The sequence below is a fragment of the Giraffa tippelskirchi genome, chromosome 6 (genome assembly GCF_054371585.1).
Source record: "Giraffa tippelskirchi isolate mGirTip1 chromosome 6, T2T-mGirTip1v1.2.pri, whole genome shotgun sequence".
Lineage (NCBI taxonomy): Eukaryota > Metazoa > Chordata > Mammalia > Artiodactyla > Giraffidae > Giraffa > Giraffa tippelskirchi.
Window position 1 is genome coordinate 84,069,223 of NC_137280.1, and position 22,537 is coordinate 84,091,759.

General features: G+C 53.0%; 1 protein-coding gene across 1 annotated transcript in view; it reads right to left on the reverse strand.

Annotated features, from left to right (window-relative positions):
* Window positions 1–3,057: 3,057 nt before the first annotated feature.
* FCHO1 (FCH and mu domain containing endocytic adaptor 1) overlaps window positions 3,058–22,537 on the reverse strand; it is a 28,876-nt gene continuing 9,396 nt past the window's right edge. The window contains exons 4-28 of the mRNA XM_081496449.1: window positions 22,082–22,173; window positions 20,943–21,017; window positions 19,503–19,644; window positions 17,589–17,741; window positions 17,247–17,351; window positions 16,135–16,233; window positions 15,952–16,048; window positions 14,317–14,361; window positions 14,123–14,201; window positions 13,104–13,128; window positions 12,645–12,702; window positions 11,778–11,956; window positions 11,669–11,693; window positions 11,234–11,285; window positions 10,553–10,644; window positions 9,901–10,176; window positions 8,111–8,223; window positions 7,915–8,002; window positions 7,652–7,760; window positions 6,550–6,705; window positions 6,125–6,257; window positions 5,484–5,683; window positions 4,573–4,628; window positions 3,899–4,063; window positions 3,058–3,360 (exon numbers count right to left, since the gene is read on the reverse strand). Of these exons, the coding sequence (XP_081352575.1) occupies window positions 3,338–3,360; window positions 3,899–4,063; window positions 4,573–4,628; window positions 5,484–5,683; window positions 6,125–6,257; window positions 6,550–6,705; window positions 7,652–7,760; window positions 7,915–8,002; window positions 8,111–8,223; window positions 9,901–10,176; window positions 10,553–10,644; window positions 11,234–11,285; window positions 11,669–11,693; window positions 11,778–11,956; window positions 12,645–12,702; window positions 13,104–13,128; window positions 14,123–14,201; window positions 14,317–14,361; window positions 15,952–16,048; window positions 16,135–16,233; window positions 17,247–17,351; window positions 17,589–17,741; window positions 19,503–19,644; window positions 20,943–21,017; window positions 22,082–22,173 (2,637 nt within the window). The 3' untranslated portion in view covers window positions 3,058–3,337. The remainder of the gene's footprint in view (window positions 3,361–3,898; window positions 4,064–4,572; window positions 4,629–5,483; window positions 5,684–6,124; window positions 6,258–6,549; window positions 6,706–7,651; window positions 7,761–7,914; window positions 8,003–8,110; window positions 8,224–9,900; window positions 10,177–10,552; window positions 10,645–11,233; window positions 11,286–11,668; window positions 11,694–11,777; window positions 11,957–12,644; window positions 12,703–13,103; window positions 13,129–14,122; window positions 14,202–14,316; window positions 14,362–15,951; window positions 16,049–16,134; window positions 16,234–17,246; window positions 17,352–17,588; window positions 17,742–19,502; window positions 19,645–20,942; window positions 21,018–22,081; window positions 22,174–22,537) is intronic.

Consider the following 22,537-nt stretch of genomic DNA (forward strand, 5'->3'; position numbering starts at 1 on the left):
GGTCAACACAGAGCAACTGCATGAGCTACTCTGTGGGCGTGGAAGAGCGATGGCATTAAATGTCTGCCTCACATGGGGGCATTTCAGGCCTCAGATCCCTGGGTCGGGAAGATCTCCTGCAGAAGGGAACGGCTACCCACTCCGGTATTCTTGCCTGGAGAAGTCCTTGGACAGAGGAGCCTGGTGGGCTTCAGTCCATGGGGTCGCAAAGAGTTGGACACAACTGAGCGACTAACACTTTCGGGCCACAGAGACCCTGGCTCTTGCACTTGCTTGCGATATCAAACCTTCGAATTACGGGGCCCGTTGAAGTTCCCTGGTTTAAAGTTCCTCTCTTACCCAGTGGGGCCCCCTCGGGTTTCCTGCGTTCACAAATTCCATGTGTGTGTGCGTGCTCAGTTGCTTTAGTCCTGTCGACTCTTTGCGACCCCCTGGACAGTAGTCCCCCACACCCCTCTGTCCATGAGATTCTCCAGGCAAGAATACTGGAGTGGGTTGCCATTTCCTTCTCCACAACAGCGTGGTAGGAGAGCTTAATCAGACAACAGATCTGGTGGGTGTGCCTCTGCCCATCCCCCTCCACATCAGCCAAGTGCCCTCTTCCTGTGTCATCCCTCTCCCCAATTCCACCCCCCCCAATATGCGGGCCCTGGTTGCTGACCAAGCTGGCCCTGCCCGGCTGGCAATGTGAAAACTGAAGTCCCAGGTGGCTTCAAAAATTTTCAGGGTAGAACCGTGGGGCTGGAGGGCTTGGGTTCAAATACAGACTAGAATTATCATATGACCCAGGAATTTAATTCCTCTCCTAGGTATCCACCCCCCAAAAAATAAAAAACAGGTGTTCAAACAGGTATGCACCATGTTTATAGTAGCACAAGGCAATCACCAAAAGGTGGAGACAACCTGTGTCCATAAAAGGATGAGTGGATGAAAACAATCTGGAATATTATTCAGACTTAACAAAGAAGAAAGCAGTGACACATGCTACAATGAAAACTATGCTGAGTGAAAGAAGCCAGGCTAGAAAGACCACATCATTTATGAACCCACTTATATGAAATGTCCAGAACAGGCAAATCTCTAGAGTCAGAGAGCAGATTAGTAGGTACCAGGGCCTGGAGGGAATGGGGAGTGGCAGCTAATGGGAATGGATTTCCTTTTGGGGTGATCGGAATGTTCTAGAACTAGAGGGGACAGTTGAAAACATTGTGGTTGTGCTATATGGCACTAAATTCTTTTGTATTTTTTTTTTAAATATTGTTTTATTTATTTATTTGGCTGTGGGAGGGATCTTTTCACTGTGGCATGTGGGATCTGGTTCTCAGACCCAGGCCCCTTGCATTGGGAGTGCTGTGTTTAAGCCACTGGGCCACCAGGAAAGTCCCTGAATTGTTTAAATCATTAATTTTCTGTTATGTGAATGCCACCTCAATTAAAAAAAAAAATCTCAGGCCATTCACCTACTGCAGTGGCCTCTGGCTGGTCACCTAATCGCTTTGTGTTTGGAGGCCTCCGAGGTGTAGGAGACCATGGCATTGTAAACCACCCAACGACAGGGCTGTCTGCTTGGGCTTGGCCAGTTAAATGGGGATCTCACCTTCCCTCCTGGGACTCACCCTCCCACCTAGGCACCTGTCACGCCAGTTCTGGATGTCCGGGCACTTACGGGGCCGCACCCAGAAATGCCTGATGTGTTTTAAAGGTTGCCCAGCCTCACTTGTGACCCAAAGAAAGCAAATGAAAGCCACCAGGAGGTAACATTTTCCTGCTTCTTATCAGATGGGCAGAACCCAAATCCAGATAATGCTCAGAGCTGTGATAAACATCAGTGTCTCCTCATGCTCTGGTCCAGAGTGTGGACATGGCACTCCAGCCTTTTAGCCATACAGGACTAGCAAAGGGACTGTTTTGGAGGGCTCAAAGCCACTGAGAATACGCGTACTCATGTATGCACGTGTGCAAAGACTTGGACGGAGCGGACAATCCCATAGGCTCTGACATTTGATTCTAGCATATTTATGGGGCTCATGAACTCAGGGAACGTAGGGTGAGTGTGGGCTATGAACTTGCAGCTGAGGAGCTGAGGGCCTGTGAGGGGAAGGACCCACCTGCGCTGGCTCTAAAGTCCTGTTGGAGGCAGCAAAGTATGCATGCTGGTGCCATCCCTGGGATCTCCACGGCCTTCAGGGTCAGGTACCCAGGATCCCCACATGTCCACCAGGACCCAGGACTTTCCATCAAGCTCAGATCTGCTCCCCACCACAGTATGCTGGCTCCCTCACTTGTCCTGGCCCTCCCTCAGGCCACCCCTTGCCCACCTGCACTCAGGTCCCCATCTTCCACTCAGGGACCCCCAGTAAATAAGAGAATACCAGGACTTCTGGAGTGCTTCCTCTGTACCAGGCACTCTTCAAAGTATGTGACCTCCTCACAACCACCGAGTGAGGTGGGTTACGGATGAGGCCTGGGGAGCTCAAGTTACTGGCTTGGTCACACAGCCACTGGCTCTAAACCCTGTCTTTTCAGCTTCACAGCCTCACAGCTTCTAAGAGCTTTATCTTGCTCACGGCTGTAGGTGATGTAAGTCCTCAGTCAGTGTCTGTTGACTATTCGCTTCCTCACACTAATTGCTTTTTGCACCATTTTCCTTTGGTCCCACAGGGCTGTGTGTGGTTTGCAAAGGAATCCTGCCTCGAGGTCTTTGCACCTCCTGTGCCCACTCCCTGGGATGCCAACTCATATTATTCTGCTTGGCATGTCCATGCCAGCCTGAAAACTTCTACTCAAACCTCAAAGCCCCGTTTATACTGCCCTCTGCTTAGGAAGTCTTCCTGGCATCCCCCTCGAGGTTCCTCTAGTCCGTGTTCTCTTTCACCAGCCCACAGGACTGGAGGTATCCATGGGGTTGGGGGTGTTCATATCTGGCTTTTTTACCCTCAGTATCACCCTGCACTGGCTAGGTAAGGGTGGAGGGGTGGTGGTAAGATCATTAGGAATTTTAGATCTCTCCTACCCATCAGTCTTTTCTTCCTCTCCTCTCTGGAAATGTGAAGGAAATTTCCTGGTGCAGGAAAAGTCTTGTTATTTATTTTATTAGAAAATAGAGTGTTTATGTAAAGAACATCAAAAGGTCGAGGACCTGCATGGGAGTTGGCGTGAGCAGGAGTAGATCTCAGGCTCAGCCAAATTGAGTATGGGGATCCTCTCCACGGAGTCAGGGCCTCAGGGGAGGCCAGATGGGGAGCCCCCGGGTCCAGCAGGAGGGCAGGAAGCAGTCAGCGAGCACCAGGATGCAGTGCAGAGCTGGGGCCAGCAACGCTGGTCAGCTGCTGCAGGCTTAACAGCTCACCAGGTACTTCCCTGTGGAGACAGAGTGGTGAGGGGAGAAGGGATCCCCTAAGCTCTCCCAAACACCCCTGTAACTCACTGTTCCCACTGCCCCATGGACCCCAGGAGCCCCTTGTGGGGATAGAAGCATGGGATGGGGGTGGTGGTGGATGCACCAGCGGGGCTTCTGGCTCCCTGCCTTGGGTTCTTGCAAGGACGCCAGCCAGCCAAGGGACACTTTTTTCTTTCTTTTTTGGCTGCTCTGCGCATGTGTTCTCTGACTAGGGCTCAAATCCATGCCCCTTGCAGTGGAAGCATGGCGTCTTAACCACTGGACCGTCAGGGAAGTCCCATAGAGGATACTTCTTGATCCCTTTCACTGGGGCTCTGACCACCCATCTCTCCACCCGTACCCCCCATCTTGGGTCTCCAGGCCCCAACACCCACCTATCTTCTCCAAACACCCTAAATGTCTCCCCTCCCCCTGCATCCTAGCAGAAGCAATGAGTGGGACTCAGAGCCCAGCCTGGTCCTGGCTCCAGGGATGCACAGTGGCAGGGCGAGGGCATACCTGTGGCGAACCTCCTCTTTACCAGTGACATGCGGTAGCCACTCCCCACCAGCTCCAGGTCCACGCCGGACAGAGTGGCCCCCTCGCTGGTGAACTGAGCAGCCACAGGGCTGGGCGTGCTGGGCCCAGAGCATGGCTCCCAGCTGGCAGACAGGCGGCCAGAGCCTGGGGAGGTCTGAGGTCAGCTGTGCCCTTTTCCTGACCCCAGCCCTCCAGTGACCTGGGCTCCTCCTCAGCCCTACACCCAAGCTCTTTGATCTGTGGCTCTGTTCCCTTTGACTTCTTGTGTCCTGCACCCTTTTCCTTTGGTCCTGCTGGGGTTGTATGTGGTTTGCAAAGGAATTCTGCCTCAGGGCCTTTGCACCTCCTGTGCCCACCCCCTGGGATGCCCTCTCTTCCCACTTTGTCAAAGCCCTTTTAAGCTTTCCTTGATGCCTACACTTGCCTGCCTCCAGCACATCCCTAGTTCTCCCCTAGTTTATTTACGAAACATTTTTAGCTGCATCCCATGGCTTACTGGATCTTAGTTCCCCAACCAGGAATCGAACTCCTGCCCTCGGCAGTGAAACCGTGGAGTCCTAGCCACTAGACTGCCAGGGAATTCCCTCTCCCCTAGTTTAAACAAGCCTTTCCCATTTGAGACCTCCAAGCCCTTATGTACAACCATAACTCACCCCCTGCCTCAGACACATCTGGAAGCTTCCATAGGAGCCGCTTCTCCTCCAAGTTCCTGGCATCAAGAGATCAGGTCAGTTCTTTCCCAGAAAAGACATTCGGAGCCCAGGGTCCCAGCTCAGTTGCCCCTTGGCTACGTGACCCAAGAAAGCCAGGTCCCCTCCCTGGCCTCAGTTTCCTTATGTGTGAAAATGGGGGCAAGGGTGTGGAGCAGCTGGTTCCTGAAGGCTCCTCAGCCTTGTAGCACTTTTAGGTGATGCATTCGGTCCTATAAATTTGGTTTCTTGGTTGTAGGTTCTACCTTTTGTACAAAACAAAGGCAATGTTGTACAGTGACTAAAAGCCCGGGGCCACGAGCGGGCGGCTGGTTCACATCCTGGTGTGACCTCTGGTGAGTGACTTTGCCTCTGTATACCTCAGCTCCCCCTCCGTAAGTGGGGATAATGGTGGTCCACCCCTCAAGGGATTGCTAAAAGCCCCGAGCCAGTCAGTGTATGCAGAGATGTAAAACAAGCCTGACATGTAGAAAGCTTTTGGTGTCAGACCTTACTTTTGTTAATGATATTGCCCTTAGCTCCAAGCAAGGTTCGTGCATGCATGCTCAGTCGCTCCAGTCCTCTCTGACTCTTTACAACCCCATGGACTGCAGCCCGCCAGGCTCCTCTGTCCATGGGCATTCTCCAGGCAAGAATACTGGAGTGGGCTGCCATTTCCTCCTCCAGGGGATCTCCTGACCCAGGGACAGAATCCACGTCTCCTGCGTCTCCTTGCACTGCTGGATGGATTAACACCAAGCTTCTTTGGGAAGCCCCCAAGTGAACGGTCAGGCCCATGGTGGACCCATTAGTTGCTGCATCAGAGGGAGGTCTGCTAGGTTCTGAGCCTCCCCCGGCCTCCCACTCGCCCTCACCAGGTGGCAGCCGGCTGCAGGCGGACATTGGTCACAGGTTCCCCCACGGGCAGCAGGATCTGGACATTGGTGAGCGGCGTGGGCACAGTTGTGGCACCGGGTTGGTAGCTGTACTCCACCGAGACCTGAGTGAGGGTCGGCCCACACTGCCAGTGGGCGCTCAGATGCAGAGGCATGGACTGGGGACTGGGGCGGGAGAACTAGGGGGAGCAAGAACAGGAGAGAGGATGTGGCTTGAGCTGCCCTGTCCTGCCACACCGCACACTACCCAGCCACGCTGCCCCTGCCATGCCACCCACCATTCAAATGACCTGATTCTGCGCTGCCTGTGACACCCAAGGGGCTCCATTATCCCAAGGGAGCTCTTTGTTGATGAGAGGGTGTATTACATGACATGTCCAGCAGAGGGCAGTAGAGTACCTCATTCTAACAGTCTTGGGGCCAGGCCCTGGGAAAAGGCCCCTTCTAATTTGCATAATGCAGCCGTCTGCACCAGCAGAGTCCTGGCCCCCTTACACTGCCCACCCTGTCTGCTTCCCGCAGCTCACCCCGCTCTCATTGCTCTCACCAGTGAGAGCTGCCTGCTCACCCTGCCCCCACCCACCATCCTCTCTATGCCCACTCTGCCCCACCCCATCCACCTGGTACCGCAGGAGCACTACATTGTAGTAGGAGGCAGCTGGATTCTGCTCTGCCTGGCGCTGCAGAGTCTCTGTCAGAGTCGCCATGTTGAGCCAGAAGTCTTTGGTCTCCGGGTCACTCTGGGAAGGGTCACTGCAGAGACCAAGGATGATCACCCCAACCCTTGGGAAATGCCTACACCAAAGGCTTCCTAAAGATGCAGACTCCCAGGCTAACCTTGGGACCAGTAAAGCATAACTCCCAGGAAAGGGAGGTGGTGGGAAGCAAAACAGGGAAGGAAAGTGAGTTTTGGAGAGGGAGAGTGACTTGCCCAAGGTCACACAGCAAATCCCAGGAGGCAGAACAGAAATTCAGAGCCGGGGAGCACCTGGCCTCCACCAGCCCCTGGTACCACCTAACTTTGCACCCCTTCCTCTAACGGTACCTGAAGAGCAGGTCAGCATTGGGCTGGAAGTGCTCAATGGGGGCTGTATGCACGAGGCGGAAGCTGAGGACGGGAGGGGGTGGCGTCCCGTTGAACACGCGCACGATGCCGGCAGGGAAGGTCATGGTCAGCTCCCCAGTTACTCGAGCCAGGCAGCTGGTGGGGGGAGTTGAAGAAACTGGGCATTGGCTTAGGGCTCTACCATGCCCCTCATCCTCCCCTCGCTCCTAGCTCCACTGTAGCCTGTGGCTCACCAGGTCCATCAGAATCAGCAAGGCCCTGACCACGGCGGCATCCCAGCCCCAGCTGCCTCCCCTTGTGTCCCTGCCTGGACAGCAATCTGGACACCAGGAAGAATCCACAATGAGCTGAAGGAGACAGGGACACTCCCTTCCCCAGTTCTCTTTTCCCCTAGGCCACCAGGAAGCTCAAAGCAAACCATTCAGTCCTCAGCTTGGGTTTTGGGTCTGATACTCTCCTCCTCTTTGTGGCTTGATCTTATGGTGTCTTCAGCTGGGCAATGCCCGCAGATTATCCCTGGTCCCTGAATTCACCCTTCCCTTTCCCGCTCTGTGGGCTGGCCTGTGGTCTTGCTCCCTTCATTTTGATGCCCACAGCAGCCTCGGAGGAGCTCCTTTAAACCTGGATGGATGGATACATCAGTGCCTTGTCTTCCTGCCTGGGTGTGTGTGCACACCCGCTCAGTCACTAAGTCATGTCCAACTCTTTGTATCCCCATGGACTGTAGCCCGCCAGGCTCCTCTGTTCATGGGATTTTCCACGCAAGAATACTGGAGTGAGTTGCCATTTCCTTCTCCAGGGGATCTTTCTGACACAGGGAACCTGAATCTCCTGCTTGGCAGGCAGCTTCTTTACCACTGAGCCACCTGGGAAGCCCACATCAATGCCTTAGCTCTGTTCAAATGCCCGCTATGGTTCCTATTGCTCTCAGGATGGGCCTAGTTGTTCACTCCATGTTCGAGGCTGTTCCATGGTAAAGAGATCATGAGACCCCCCCTGAACGCTGGCCCTGCTGGAACCCAGATGCACAGCTCCCAGGAAGCCCTGTTTGCTTGTCACCATCTGCCCCACCACTGTGTACCTGGGACTGTGGCCACGGAAGTAGGCGTGGACGTACTCAGTGAAGGCAGTGGCCACGGGCAGGGCATCCTGGGAGCCCAGGACCACAGGGCTGGGACCCCGGGAGACTCCTGGGGGGTGGCAGGGAGGGAACGGGGGACAGAGAGTGAGCACAGGTCCCAGGCTCCCAAACCCCACCCTCTGTGGCAAAGCCTCCGTTGTATCACTTGGCCACCCACCCGGACTGGAGAAGGTGAACCTGAAGCCCAGGGAGGACCCACGTACCATGTCCGGTCTGGGATGAGAAGCTGGGCCGTTCAGGGATGGAGCTGGGGGCTGAAGAGCCCAGTGGGGAGGGGCTCAGGGAACGAGACTGGAAGGAAAGAAGATAAGCCGGCCTGTGAGCACCCTAGCAGAAGTGCCCCAATGCCAACCCTGGAGGCGACCCCCTCAACCCAGCTCCTGCTCTCCCCAACCCTACCAGGTCCCCATTGCTGCGCATGAGGGGACAGGATGCCTTCCTGGAGCGCGGTCTCCGGGATGGGGCTGCCAGACCCTCCCTGACTGCAAGGTCAGCAGGTACAGGCATCAAGTCTGGGGAACAAGCATAAGAACAGACATGGCTCAGCTGCTGTCTGGGCCTCTTGGAGGAAGAATTCAGTCCCAATCTGAGAATCAGGCGTACAGGGGAAACCCCCTGATGGTCAGAAGTCCTAGGGCTGCAGAGAAGGTGCTGGACAGGACTGGATACACCATATGCAACCCTGAGTCTCCCAGACACTAGACTGGTGGCTCAATAAGGGGTGAGCTCCCCATCACTAGAGGTATGCAAACAAGAACTGGATGTTCAGAAGGCAGGCACACCGTTGCAAGGGCCAGGGGGATTTGGCAGGGGCCTTTTATCCAACATTTGGCAATTCTATGACCTTCATCCTCTCTGAGAGGGTCTCCCACCCTGGCCAGTTGCTGAGTCACACCCTTCTAATTTAACTAATCTCGGTGTAACACCTCAGTTCTCCTTGCTCTCCTGCTTCCCTAGTATTCCTGCTTTGCTCCATCTATAAACACTTACTTGCCCACCTACACCCGACTATGCTGTCTATCCCAAGGGTTTCAACAGGGTCAGATACTTTGCTATGGGGGGCTGTCTTCCTCCCTGGCCTCCACCCCGCAAATGTCAGGTGTACCCTGTCCCCAAGTGGTGACAATCAAGTATCAGTGATGTCATTGCCAAGTGTGCCCGGGGAATAAGAGGGCAGAACTGGCCCAGTTGAGAACGTTAATTCTACAAAAAACCTCTGACAACTTTATCTGTCTACACTTGTGGTCTACACTCATTCCTCTGAGCCCTGAGCCCTCCCTTGAACCAGTTCCAACCAGGCTCGTTCTTTATACCAAGGATGGTACCCTCTACCCCCACTGCTGGGGATCTCACGTGGCCACAGCCCATAGACCCTCTAACTCAGGCCCCAGAAGCCAACCCACACCCAATCCCCTCCTCCCTCCCAGCCTTGACACACCCCCACCCCAGCTTCTTCCGCCCCATCCTTCCTGCTCTTTCTGTCCCTCTCTCTCCTTTCAGTTGCTCTCAGGCCCTCCGCCCTGACTCCTCTTTTCTCTGGGCCCCATATCTACCGGCGGCTTCTCCCCACTGTTACCCCATCACCACTTACCTGGACTCACCTCCCTGGTCTCCAGCTCCCATCCCCACCGACCAAGTGGTCAGAGAGCCTGTAACCCCAGCAGGTTTCATCCTTCTCTGCTCACAGCCCCTCCCTCCGATGGCTTTGATCTTGTTAGGGGTAAAACTCACGTTTCTCCCTGGGATCACTGGGCCCCATGTGGTCCTATCTCCCTGTCGATATCTCCCCCTCGACTCCCTCCTTCTCCCTGTCACTATTCTGTTTCAGTCACACTGGCCTCCTTGCTCGTCGTTCTTCAAAGGGCCTAGCCCACTTCTGCCTCAGGGCCTTTGCACATTCCTCTGCTGAGAATTCCATGCCTGGAGTCCATATGGCTTCATCCTCACCTCCATCAAATCTCAGTTCAGCCTCTTCAGGAGGCCCTATGCTTCCGAGCCGTCACCCGGCATCTGTCACCTCCTGCCTTGTTAAACATTCATCTCATTAATGTCCCTGCAAGGATTAGGGTTTCTGCCTGCCTGGGTCCTGGCTGTATCCCTCAACACCCAGTTCAGGCCCTGGCCACATTAGGAACTCTCTCATCCCCCAGGGCTCAGAAAACTCTCAGACCAGGGGTAGAGGGACTCACCTCCTCCAGCCACAGCCTCTGGCCCCCAGGGGCTCGGGGATGCTGCAAGGGGCTGTGGCGAGTCTGATGGCAGCAGAGACTGTGTGCCCCTCGACTCTGGGGGTGACACCCTACAAGTAGGTGGGCTCTGTGGGGTGCCCGGGCGTGGGACCCAGGAATCCGGGGAGGGACCCGGTGCCGCGTGGGATGGTGAGTCCAGTCCGGAGTCCTCCACATTCTCGGGAGACGAGGAAGAGAAAGGCGAGGGGCTGGAGGTGAAGCCGAGGCTGCTAGAGCCTGAGGGAGGGAAGGGGGCAGCCAGCTCCAGACCCTACTCATACGGAGTCCTGTCAATCCTCCCGCAGGCCACGCCCATGCTGAGGATGGTCCGCCTCCATTCAATGTCTTGCCCTCCTTAGCAGGCCTTGTCCATCTCTACTGATGCCCCGCCCATCCACTATTGTCATCCCACTCCCACAAAGGCCACACCTTCTCACCAGCTCCGCCCATCCCTGCTGTGGCCTCGCCCACCCTCACTTGGACCCACAAAGGATCCCCACCTCCTCCCTCCAACCCATCCCAACGTCCCGCCTATCCGAGCCTCCTACTCTTGTAGTGGCCCCACCCACCCTCCTGTAGCCACGCCCATGCCCCGAAGCCCCACCCCCCTCACCTGTAAAATCTTCGTGGTCCAAGGCGGACTCTAGGGTAGGCCCAAAGAGGTTCTTGGAAACCAGCTCTTCCGATTGCAGCTTCTCCGCACAGCTGGGGACACGGATTGGACAGGCGGGGTGCGTTCTATTACTTCCATGCTTCCTCCCTTCCACTTCAGGACCTTGGCATACCCTGTTTTTGGTCTTGAGCTCTGTTCCCCCAAATCTCCCTACATTCACGTCCTGCTCCTCTTCAGGAGTCAGCTCAAGGCCCTCCCCACCTCTCCTGCTACCCCTCCACCACGGCCCCAACTAAAGTCACTCGCTCCTATTTTCCATCACGTTCCCTCTTTTAGTTTCTTCACAGCACTTCAAAGCATCAGATATGCTCTAACGTGCCTGCTATTTAAAAAATCTGAGCCACTGGCGTGTGACTCCGAGAAGGAGGATCTATCTAGATCATTTATCTTTGGAACCCAGAACAGCAGGAACACACACAAAGCACCCAATAAATGTTCATCAAATGAATCACCAAGTGGTCCCTCAAAAATGGCATGTCCTTAACTCCCTGCCAGGGTAGAAGAAGGGGAGTCAGAGACTTGGGAAGGCAGCAGGGGAGGAGGAGGAAGAGGAGGTGTCAGGGACGAGCCGCCCACTTGCCCACTCATGTGGGCCCAATGCCCCACTCCCATGGAACCCACCTGCTGGCCCTTGGGGCGGATTGAGGCCTCTGTGGTCTCCCGGCAGGGTCCCCTGTGATAGATGGACCTCCTGAGCCTTCCTGTCGCCAGGCCTGCACGGCTTCCCACTCCACAGGCCAGGAGACCAAGGCTTGGGGCTGTCCAGTCAGCCGCCCAAAGTGACCAGCAAATCAGGCAGAGAGGGGTTTGAATCTGAGCCAACTTGTCTCCAGCTTTTGGCTTCTCTCCCAGCCTCAGTGATCCCTTTTGGCTCTCATTTAATTCTCATAATGAAGGACCCCATGTCATTCAAGGAAGAGTGAGATGAGAGTGGGCAAGCAGCTTGCCCCAAGTCACACAGCTGAGCTGGGATTCAAACCCACACCCACATTCCAGGCCCAGTCTCCCTTCCACATGCCTCTTGTCAAACTGAAGACCCCTCAACAGATTACTCACGTGAAGAATGGCGTTTCATGGTGCCCTGTGGACAAAGGGGTGGCATCAGGTCGGGGGGGCATTCAGGCAGTGCCCCCTGCCCCGTGTATGGCATCTCCCCACGCCTCACCCCAGGGCCAGGAGGAAGTATGAGGCTGCCAGCTGTGGCCTTAAGCTGGGCCGCAGCTGCCTTGGGACTGCAGGGTGGGGCCCGGGCCGAGGCAGGCTTGATGTGCACGTAGATTTTGCGGGGCTCCTCATCATCAAAATCGGAGTCGCTGGATGAGAAGTGGGTGGGCTCTGCTGTGCGTGCACTGCAGTCAAGGCACCAACACTGGTTCCCCTCCAGTCAGCCCTCACATCTGTCCCTTCCTGCTCGTATCCCTTTGAGGTGCTGCCCCCATTTCCTCTCCCGTTACTTGCCACCCTTGCCTTGACACCATGTATTTGCCACCATTCTCCTCTCCCCACCAGCCTCCATACAAGCATGTGTGTGTGCTCATCCAGTCGTGTCTGACTCTCCACAGCCCCACGGACTGTAGCCCACCAGGCTCCTCTGCCCATGGGATTTCCCAGGTAAAAATACTGGAGTGGGGAGCCATTTCCTCCTCCAGGGGATCTTCCTGACCCAGGGATCAAACCCGCGTCTCCTCTGTTGGCAGGCGGTTTCTTTACCACTAGTGCCACCTGGGAAGCCCCTCATATAAGCATTCCCTGACCTAATTAGTAAACTATTCAGCTGCTAAACCCCAACACATGACCGCCTCTTCCAGGAAGCCTCTTTTGCTCCCCCCTCTGGGATAACCAAGCCCTCCTCTCCCTCTTGCTCAGCTCTGACCCCTCAGGGTGAGCGTCTGCATTTGAATCTGCTTGCTTCACCACTGGAGGCTCCACCAAGGATGTACGCAGAGGATTGCTAATGGTGGGTGGATCCCTGTGGATGGAGCTTTGTCCTTGCTGTGCCAACAACTGCCCCCAGAGGGCGCCAGGAGGATATTGTTCTGGGTGACATCAGGCCTGACGGTGAAACCTTCCTCATCCACCTCTGGACAAGTCTGGGGAGGGACAAGCAAGCAATGCGTTAGGCTCTCCGGTACCAAACCTCCCATCTCAAACTGCCATGCCCGCCTCCCACCTCTGGGCCTTGACTCAGATTAAAAAAAGAACCCCAATGGCAATAGCTATCTTCCCGCGCTGTGTAGACAGGTTCTTAGAGGAAGAGAACACGCCACTACCTGTCCTGAGGGGCAAATTGAAGTGAAATGAGGATATTGGTCCCTCCCACATAGTCCATGGGGGTTTGCAGCCAATGTGGGACTGGAACCTGGTCCCTAAGCTGTGTGACCTCTAGCCCCTTGAGCTCCAGGTGTGGTTTCCAGGCATAGGAGTGGGGAGCAAGGCAGGACTGAAGCCCTCCCACTTGGCAGCGCAGCCCGGTCCCTCCCATGGCACTTACCCCTAAATCAGGTTCCAGGGAATCTCTGAGGATGGAGAAGGAGATGTCAGTGTCAGCTCGCCCACCTCCTCTGGCCCTCCCCTCTGCCCCCAACACCAGAAGCGGAACCTGCAGGCAGTCCCTAGGTGGCTCTGTGGTCCTGGGCCAGCCTGGCAGGTGGTACAACCTTGGAGCTAGCTTGGGGCTGGGGCCAGTGAGTCTGAGTTAGCTGAGTACGGGGCATTCTCAAACAGCTTGGAAGGGGAGGGACTTGGAAATCAGTCTGAAAGTAGGGCTCACCTTGGCAGGGAAATAACAGGGCCAGCCTTGGCAAAGAGAAGAATCCTGGGCTAGCCTGGGCAAGGCTAACCCTGGGCTAGCCAGGGAGACCACGGGTATAGGAAAGAATTTGGTACTAGTTTGGGCAGAGAGACTCTTGGGCTCATCTTGACAAGGTTAGAATTACCAGGCTAGATGAAATGGGGGAAACAGCAAGTCTAGCCCTGCTAGGGAGAAATCCCAGGCCAGCCAGGGCAGGGGTAATTCTGGGTGGGTCTGGAACAGGCCACCCCTGGTCTAGTCTTGGCAAAAGGAGAATTCTGGACGAGCTTGTGTGCGTGCTAAGTCACTTCACTCGTGTCCAACTCTGTGTGGCCCTGTGGACTGTAGCCTGCCAGGCTCCTCTGTCCATGGGATTGTCCAGGCAAGAATACTGGAGTGGGTTGCCATGCCCTCCTCCAGGGGATCTTCCCCACCCAGGGATTGAGCCTATGTCTCTTGAGTCTCCTGCATTGGCAGGCAGGTTCTTTGCCACTAGTACCATCTGGGTAGCCTCCTGGACTAGCTTGGGCACTGGTTAATTCTGAGCCAGTCTGGACAGAAGAGCTTCTGGGCTGGCCTGGGTAGAGGGCATCCTGGGCTAGCCTGGAATAGAAATTCTCTTGGGCTACCCTAAGCAGGGGACTTCCAGGAGAGCCTAGGAATGAGGACGGATCCTGGGTTAGCCTGGGCCAGGGATGGGGGTGAGGGTGCTTCCTCACACAGCTGTAGGTGGCTCCCGCTCCCGCCGGCTCAGTCCCGGGAGGCGAAAGGCCTTGGCTCCACGTAAACGTTTCATTGCTGAGAACAGATGAAGGGGTGCAGATGAGCCCTGGGTGGGGGTCCCCTTCCCATTCAGATCTGCTTCCCTCATCCCCATGGTCCAGCCTGGGCATCCAGGCCCAGACGTACTTGCCTTCCTGCAGGGTAGCCACTCTGTACGCCTCAAAGTCCAAAGGCCCTGAGACAGAAAAAAATTGAGAAACTCAGCCAGGCAGGGGGACTGGGCCTGGGAAGGGTAGCAATATACCTTTGGCACCTGGATCTGAGCTTAAGGTGAGTCAGGGTCCAAGGCATGAGCCAAGATGCTGAACCAGTCTCTGAGATAGTCATGAGTGGGATGGGCCAAGGGTTCTTGGTCTTGCCTTGGATGGCTGCCACCTTGGGATGGACAGGAGGGACTGCCTGAGTTACTTCTACTTCCAGAATTTCTGGGTATAACTTGGGTGGGTCAGAGGATGGATCATAAATGTCAGTGCAGTGGGCTGAGCCTTAAGTCCCAGGATGAGGACCTGGGACTCTCTCCCAAGGGTGATGGGAAGCCACAGAGGTTATTTGAGCAGGAGCAGGGCATGAGAAATCTGGAGCCAGTGAAGGACAAGAATGGAGATTCACACAATGAGAGGTAACCTGAGCTGGTGCTGAGCTATAGAGACGGGAGGGAGAAAAGACAGACCCTAGGGTTGTCTAGACCTAAGGATGTAAACAGCATTTACTAAGTGCCTACTGTGTGCCAAGCACACATTTTGCCCTTTATTTGCATCAAATTAGTGAACCTTGAATATTCATTGAAAGGACTGATGCTGAAGCTCCAATACTTTGGCCACTTGATGCAAAGAGCTGACTCATTGGAAAAGACCCTGACGCTGGGAAAGATTGAGGGCAAGAGGAGAAGGAGCCGACATAGGAGGAGATGGTTGGATGTCATCACTGACTCAATGATGTCCATTGAGTTTGAGCAAACTCAGGGAGATAGTGAAGGACAGGGAAGCCTGGTGTGCTGCAGTTCATTGGGTTGCAAAGAGTCGGACATAACTTAGCGACTGAACAACAATAACAGTGAACTTTCATGACACCATTAGTGGGGGGCTATCATCCCAACTTCACAGAATAGGAAACTAAGACTCAGAGAAGGCAAGACAGATGTCCAAGGTGACACAATGAATGACAAAGGAAAGATACAAACCCAGATGTGACCCTAAAACTTTGGCTCTCAATTCTTCCTTGACCCTGTATCTGGGACATTTTCAAATGGGCCTTTTGCTCAACAATCCTCAGTGGCTCCCTTGGGCCCTCAGAGAAACATCTGAAAGGCTGACCCTGGCATTCAAGGTCCCTCTGGTATCTAGTGGTAAGAGATTTATCTGTAAGATTAGGCATCAAATTCTCTTTCTCTGTGGGTTGCTGAGTTAGATTTGTCTTCAGTCTGTGTTTTTTAAAGATTATTTTTTAAAATGTGGACTATTTTTAAAGTCTTTTATTGAATTTGTTACAGTACTGTTTCTGTTTTATGTTTTGGATTTTTGGCTGCAAGGCACGTGGTAGTTCCCTGACCAGGAATTGAATCTGCACCCCCTGCATTGGAAGAAGTCTTAACCTCTGGACCACCAGGGAAGTTCCATCAATCCATTTTTCTTTTTCTTTTTTTAACCCTATTTTTCTGGTGAGGAAAATGAAGCCCAGGGAGGTTCATTCTCTAGCCTCTTGAAACCTGTTCCTTCCCCATAGCTGTGGCTACATAGCCCAACCCCCATAGATGCCCCCGACTCACCAGGCTTTTCCCGGCCTGTGCCTTTGCTCTCTGCAAACTTCCTCAGCAGCATCTCCACGCTGACGTTTTCTACATTCTGCTTAAACTCCTCATGCACCTGGGCCAGGAGGACGGAATTTGTAACCAGGCAGGGCCTTCCTGCCCCGCAGCCCAACCTCATTCCCCACCCCCAGCCCCACTCACCTGCCCAATTTGCACATGGGTGTCCTCCACTGAGTGGGCATAAGAGCCCATCAGTGCCTTCATTTGCCGCAGGTGGGTCTCTTCCATGGCTTGGAAGCGCTGAGGCAGGAGGGGAGGAGCAAAATGGGAAGGTGTGGCTAGTGACCCCACCTGGCCAAGATGTTCCAACCCCCTGGCCTCAGTGATTGATTTGGGTAAGAGCTCTGGGACTTGTGTTGGAATCATAGAAAAAACACTTTCATATCCTGAGTCAATGAGTTGGCAGATAAATGGGGCCGCTGCTGGTGGCTACTTTGCTACACACACACACACACACACACACACACACACACACACACATTGAGGAGGGTGTGTCTGCCTGGGAATAAAGCCCTCAGAGAGAAAAACAGATTTGAGAAGCAAAGAGGCACAACGTCCTGCCAACACCATTTGAGCACCTGGATCCAGACATGCCTGAAGCTCTGCCCCACCATGAACTTTTCAGCAACCTGAGCCTGTAAGTCTCCTTGTCAGTTTGAACGAAGATTTCTACTGCTTGCAACTTTCTATCACTGCAAAATCAGGGAAAAAAAAATCTAATCCTTAATCCTGAGCTCCCAATCTGCTTTTTAAACCTTTGAGTAGACAGAGACCCAGAGAGATGCAGTGCCTTGCCAAAGGCTGCACAGCTGGTGACAGACAGGCTAGACCAGGAATCCAGGCTTTTCAGTCACCAAGACATGTCAGGAGACTCTTGGCTTCTAAACCCTGCCCCATCTTGTTCAAAAACCTCATCAATGATAATAATACATCATAGAGTGGTTTCTATGCACCTGCCACTAGTCTGAAAATTTCATATATGGTGACTCATTTAATCTTCACAAGTCTATGAAGCAGGTAGTATTACTGTCCCCATTTTATAAATGGTGAAATTAAGGCACAGAACTGATTTGGTCTTTGAAATAATAATAACATCAACAACAACAACAATAGCTCACTGGCTCTAGAATTTTACAGTTTTAGCCTGTGATTCTAAGGCTTCTGGGAGTCGAGGGTTTGGAAGGTTCTGGACTTCTGAGGCCCATAGCATCCTGGGCCCAGGAATGTGCAGTTCTGCAAGGCCCGGTTCTTACCAGAGCTGAGTCCAGCATTTTCTGCTCAAAGTCAGAACGGGCTGAGTTGTATTTCTCCACCAAACGCCTCAGGCTCTCTGCTGCCTTCCTGGTCTTGGTCTCTGCCTAGGAGGCACAGGGAGGGGATGGAGTTGGGAAAGGGACACTCGGGGCACTTTCCCTGGCCCCATCCCCCAGCACGTAGACTCCTTGGGGAGCCCAGGGTGTGGTTCATGCAGGTTCAATGACCATGGCTCTGTGCTATGTTTTCAGTCTCCCATCAGGCAGCCCTGCCACCTCTCGGCAAATCCCTCAGATCTGCGTGGGCCAGTGGTGGCTGGGGACCTGCAGCTGCGCGCCCACCTTGTCCATCTCCTTCTGGCTGGTGCTCTCCCTCCGCAGCCGCTCCTGGTCCATGCACCGGTTCAGGTAGTTCTCGCGAGACTTGGGCAGGAGCTGGCTGACCCCTGTGAGGGCCTGTATGGCATCTAGGGTGCCCACTGCTTCCTCTTTGCACTGTGGGGGTGGGGAAGAACATGAGGACCACCTGAAGCCCCTGCTGGGGTGCAGGACCTGAGCAGACCCAGGTATACACCATGAAATTTCCAGCCTCCCAAACTTGTGGGGTTCCAGGTCTTACAGAATATTTTTTTTCTGAGCATTTTATGAATTTCAAAAATTTTAACTCTTTAAATAGATAATATTTACACATAATTCACATTTCAGAAAGTTTTAAGGAGTGAGCTCTGGTAAAAACCTCCCCCCACCCTTTTTTTTTCTACTATGAAGTCTTTTTTTTTTTTCTTTTGCCCCACTGCAAGGCAGACATGTGGGATCTCAATTCCCTGACCAGGGATCGAACCCACATCCCCTGCATTAGAAACATGGAGTCTTAACCACTGGACCACCAAGGAAATCCCAAACCTCCTACTATTACCATGATACATTTCCTCCAATAACTAGCAAGAAGATCAGCAAATATGCCCATTTTTTATGACAAATGGTGACAGGCCATGCTGTTTAACTTACTGCTTTTTCCACTTAATAATTCATTCTCAAGATTGTTCCATATCAGTCCAGAGAAAACTTCCTTGTTCTTTAATTTTTTAAAGAAAGTTGTGGTAAAATACATATAACGTAAAATTTGCCATCTTAACCATTTTTAAGTGTATAGTATGAAGTACTACAACTCTCTTCTTTAACAGGAGTTAAAAACTGCCGATTCTAGGGCTCTGTAAATGCAACCCTCTATGACTCTAGATTTATAAGCTTCAAATATTTTGGAATCTTGAGAGTCTAAGGTCTGGCTCTTCCAGAATTTTAGTTAGTTTTGTTAAGAGTCTAGAAGCCCGGCACTCTGTGACGACACAGAGGGGTGGGATGGGGTGGGCGTGGGACGGAGGTTCAAGAAGGAGTGAATATATATGTATGTGTGTTAGTCACTCAATTATGTCTGACTCTTTGTGACCCCATGGAGTCAGGGTCCTCTGTCCATGGAATTCTCCAGGCGAGAATATTGGAGTGGGTAGCCATTCTCTTCTCCAGGGGATCTTCCTGACCCAGGGATCAAACCCAAGTCTCCTGCATTGCAGGCGGATGTTTTACCATCTGAGCCACCTGGGAAGCCCCATGTTGTTGTATGGGAGAAACCAACACAACACTGCAAAGCAATTATCCTCCAATTAAAAATAAATTTAAAACAACTTCATTTAAAAAATAAAGTTTAGGCCAAAAAAAAAAAGAGTCTAGAAATGTCAAATAACAAGATCTGTAGCTTCTAACGCTCTAGGTCGGGGTCGGCAGACTTTTGCTGTGAAGGATCAGGTGGTAAATCTGACATTGAACTCAGCCATTGCAGTTCATAAGCCAGCCACAGAAGATCTGAACGTGAATGGGCTTGGCTGTGGGGCCAACACAACTTTATTTACTGGCATTAAAATCTAAATGTCCTATAATAGTCACACATCATAAAATATCCTTCTTTTGACTTTTTTTTCCCCCAATCCCTTAAAAGTAGAAAAAGTACTCATAGCTCAAGGTGACGGTCTAGCCATCACCCGCTGGCTGTAGTTTGCAGACCCTCTGCTCTTAGAATTTTGAGAGTCTGAAATTCAACACTGCTCAGGTCTGTGAGATTCTGAGTTTGATGTCGTGGAATTAACAGAACCCTCAGGGGCACACACCAGGAGCTGGGGTTCCAAGGCCCCAGAAGTCCTGGGATCCTGGGAGCCACAGCCGTTCCCCATCCACTGGCCCCACGGCGCCCATGGCACACACCTTCTTGTGAGCCTTGAGCTGCTCCTCCCCGTGGCGGAGCACATCCTTGATGAGATCCTGAAGCTTCCGTGTCAGCTCCAGGTGGCAGAGCGCCAACTTGTCTGAGGAGACTCGGAAGACCTCCCAGAGCGGGGCAAAGGTCCTGGAAACAGAGAGTTGGGGGTCACACCCAGGGCCCAGCAGGCCCAACCCAACCCCTCGGCAAGGGACCCCTCACCCATCATGGCTGGCTTTGGCTCAGACACCGCATGTGTCCTGGGCCCTGCTAAACATGAACATATATGAACTCATTTAATCCCCACTGCAATCACATAAGGTGGGCATGCAGCAGACAGGGAAACTGAGGCATAGGAGGCCCCGTCACCCACCCAAGGCCCCTCAGCAAACGAACGTCAGAGCAGGAATTTAAACCTAGGCTGACGCCCGCCCTCCTTTCTCTGGACTCCAGGCCCAGCCTGATACTCCCCTTCCCCTCTCTTTCTCCCCCACCTCATCTCCACTGTGCCCAGGCCCTGCAGCCCTGCCTGCCTCTTTGCTCTTCCTTGAACATGCACAAGTGTGCTGCTGCCTCAGGGCCTTTGCACTAGCTGAGCCACCTCCCTGGGTCTCTGTCCCTTGGACACCCCTATGGCTGATTCTTTCTCATTCCTGAGATCTCAGCTCCAGATATAGTACCCACCTTCTAATGCTCCTATTTCATTCTCTTCCTAGCACTGTTCTCTCTGGGAAAAGACTTTGTGTTTGTGGTTAACACCTGTCACATATCCCAGACACACACCCTATGCACAGGGCATGAAGATGACTGGAGGCTTGATCTGTTTTGATTGCCCCTGGGCCCCCTGGTGCCTCGAACAACGTCTGGCACACAGTATGGGATCAGTAAATATCCACTGAATGAATGAATGAATTATAGCTTGCCAGGCTCCTCTGTCCATGGGATTTCCCAGGCAAGAATACTGGAGTGGGTAGCCATTTCCTTCTCCAGGGGATCTTCCTGACCTATGGATAAAACCTGTGTCTCCTGCATTGGCAGGCAGGTTCTTTACTACTGTACGTGTGTGCTCAGTCATGTCCGACTCTTGCGATCCCAGAGACTGTAGCCCACCAGGCTCCTCTGTCCATGGGATTTCCCAGGCAAGAATACTGGAATGGGTTGCCATTTCCTTCTTCAGGGGATCTTCCCAACCCAGGGATTGAACCCAAGTTTCCTGCACGGCAGGCAGATTCTTTACCACTAGTGCCACCTGGGAAGCCCCTTGACCACTGAGCCACCTATATATACATTCATATTCCTCTGTCCAATTAGCCTATAAGTGGGGGGATGACTCCCTGCCCCACATATCACAAGTGTGAAGAGATGTACACCCAAAGGCAGCCTCCTGTTGCCCCCAGGGACCCCCACACCCTTGGCGACTCCTGCCTCATGCACAGCCCACTCACCCCATGGGGGTCCCATTGCTGGCCAGCTTGGAAAGTTTTGCCATCGCCTTCGAGTAGGTCTCCTCGATGGTGGCCCTGGGTAGGAGGACAGGGAAAGGATGGGGAAGGTCCTGGGCACCTTGGGACAGGCCCCATACCGCTGGGCCTCAGTTTCCCTATCTCAAACATCTGAGCAGAGGCCTCCAGGAGAATGATATAGCCCCCCGGCAGGGGAAGATGTTTGGGAAATTCATGGGAGAGGTTTTCATCCTTAAATAAAATTTTACTAATAGCAGTAGTAGTAGCAGCAGCATCAAGAGCAAGTAAACAAAATTTTGAGCACATAGTATCAATGTTTAATGTGCTTTATCTCATTTAATTGCAGAAGATAAACTCAGATTTCTTTATTCTCTCTAGACAAACACTGCTAAATGCCTACCTAATATCCACTCACATTTTCATCTTAATAGAATTTCAGTTTTGTTTGGGATAGCTATGTGCCCAGTTAAAACTAGGTACCCACTGGGGTATTTTTTGACAGAGGCACCCATCAGGTGCCACAGGCAATAGTGGATGGATCCAGGGTCTGAAGCCTCATGAAACAGAGGATGGCTGTGACAGGTCTTGCGTGACAGCCTCAGAGAGGAAAAACCTGGTTAATAATCCTTTGGACTCTCTGCCCGGATTTAACGGGCATTCAGCTGCTGAGTGGCTGGGGAGCAGAGGTTGCCTTGCAATTTGAGTTTATTGTGTTTTCTGGGACGTCGGAGCATTTACAAGCTGAAATGTAGATTATTTCATCATACATGTATTTTCTTTTATTGTACTCAGGGACCGAGATTGAGTTTTCAAATTTCTCCTTGTAAGTAGGTCATATTATCATCTCTACAAGAAGAGGCCTTAGAAGTCTGGTGATTATTGTTTAAAATGGGGCATAGGGCTGACAGTGTTGAGAACTGTCAGTCGGGAGGGTCTTCAAGCTCATTTGGTTCCTGGAGACCCCAGGGATCAGGACCCTTTCTGGCAGAATGTGGTGCCCTGTCAGCGTGGGATGGGCAAGGGGAAAAGTGGGCAGAGCCTGGGTGGAAGTACAAGATGGGCTTGGCTGTGTGGACTTCAGGTCTTGGCCACAGGGATGGATGGGGCTTGGGGAACCTCACCTCTCCCGGATGAAGTCTGCTAGCTCCTTGGTGGAGATGGGCCCCTGCTTCACGCTGTGGTACAGGACCTCAAAGCCATGGTTTTTCTCTCCCTGCAGGGGATGAGGATGGAGATTGAGAAAGGGGATGGAGAGGACATCAAGGATGCCTAGCAACAGGAGCCTGGGCTGAAGAGCTAACTGGCAGAAGTCCATCCTCTTGGCTGTAGGCATTGGATCTGGACTGAGCCAATCACCTGTTGCATTTTCCCCTGGTCCTAAGGATTGGCTTATGGACCTTAATTTGGTCTAATCAGAAAAACCCCTGGGATTCTTGTACCATAGTTGAGAGAGAGGCAGTCTCATTCACTCTTATCTTCCTCTCTCACTATCTTTCTGTCTTTCTGTACGAGTGTGTACGTATCTCTCTACCTCTGTTTGCCCCTTTCTCTTTGATCTCTTCCCCTCTGTTTTTCTC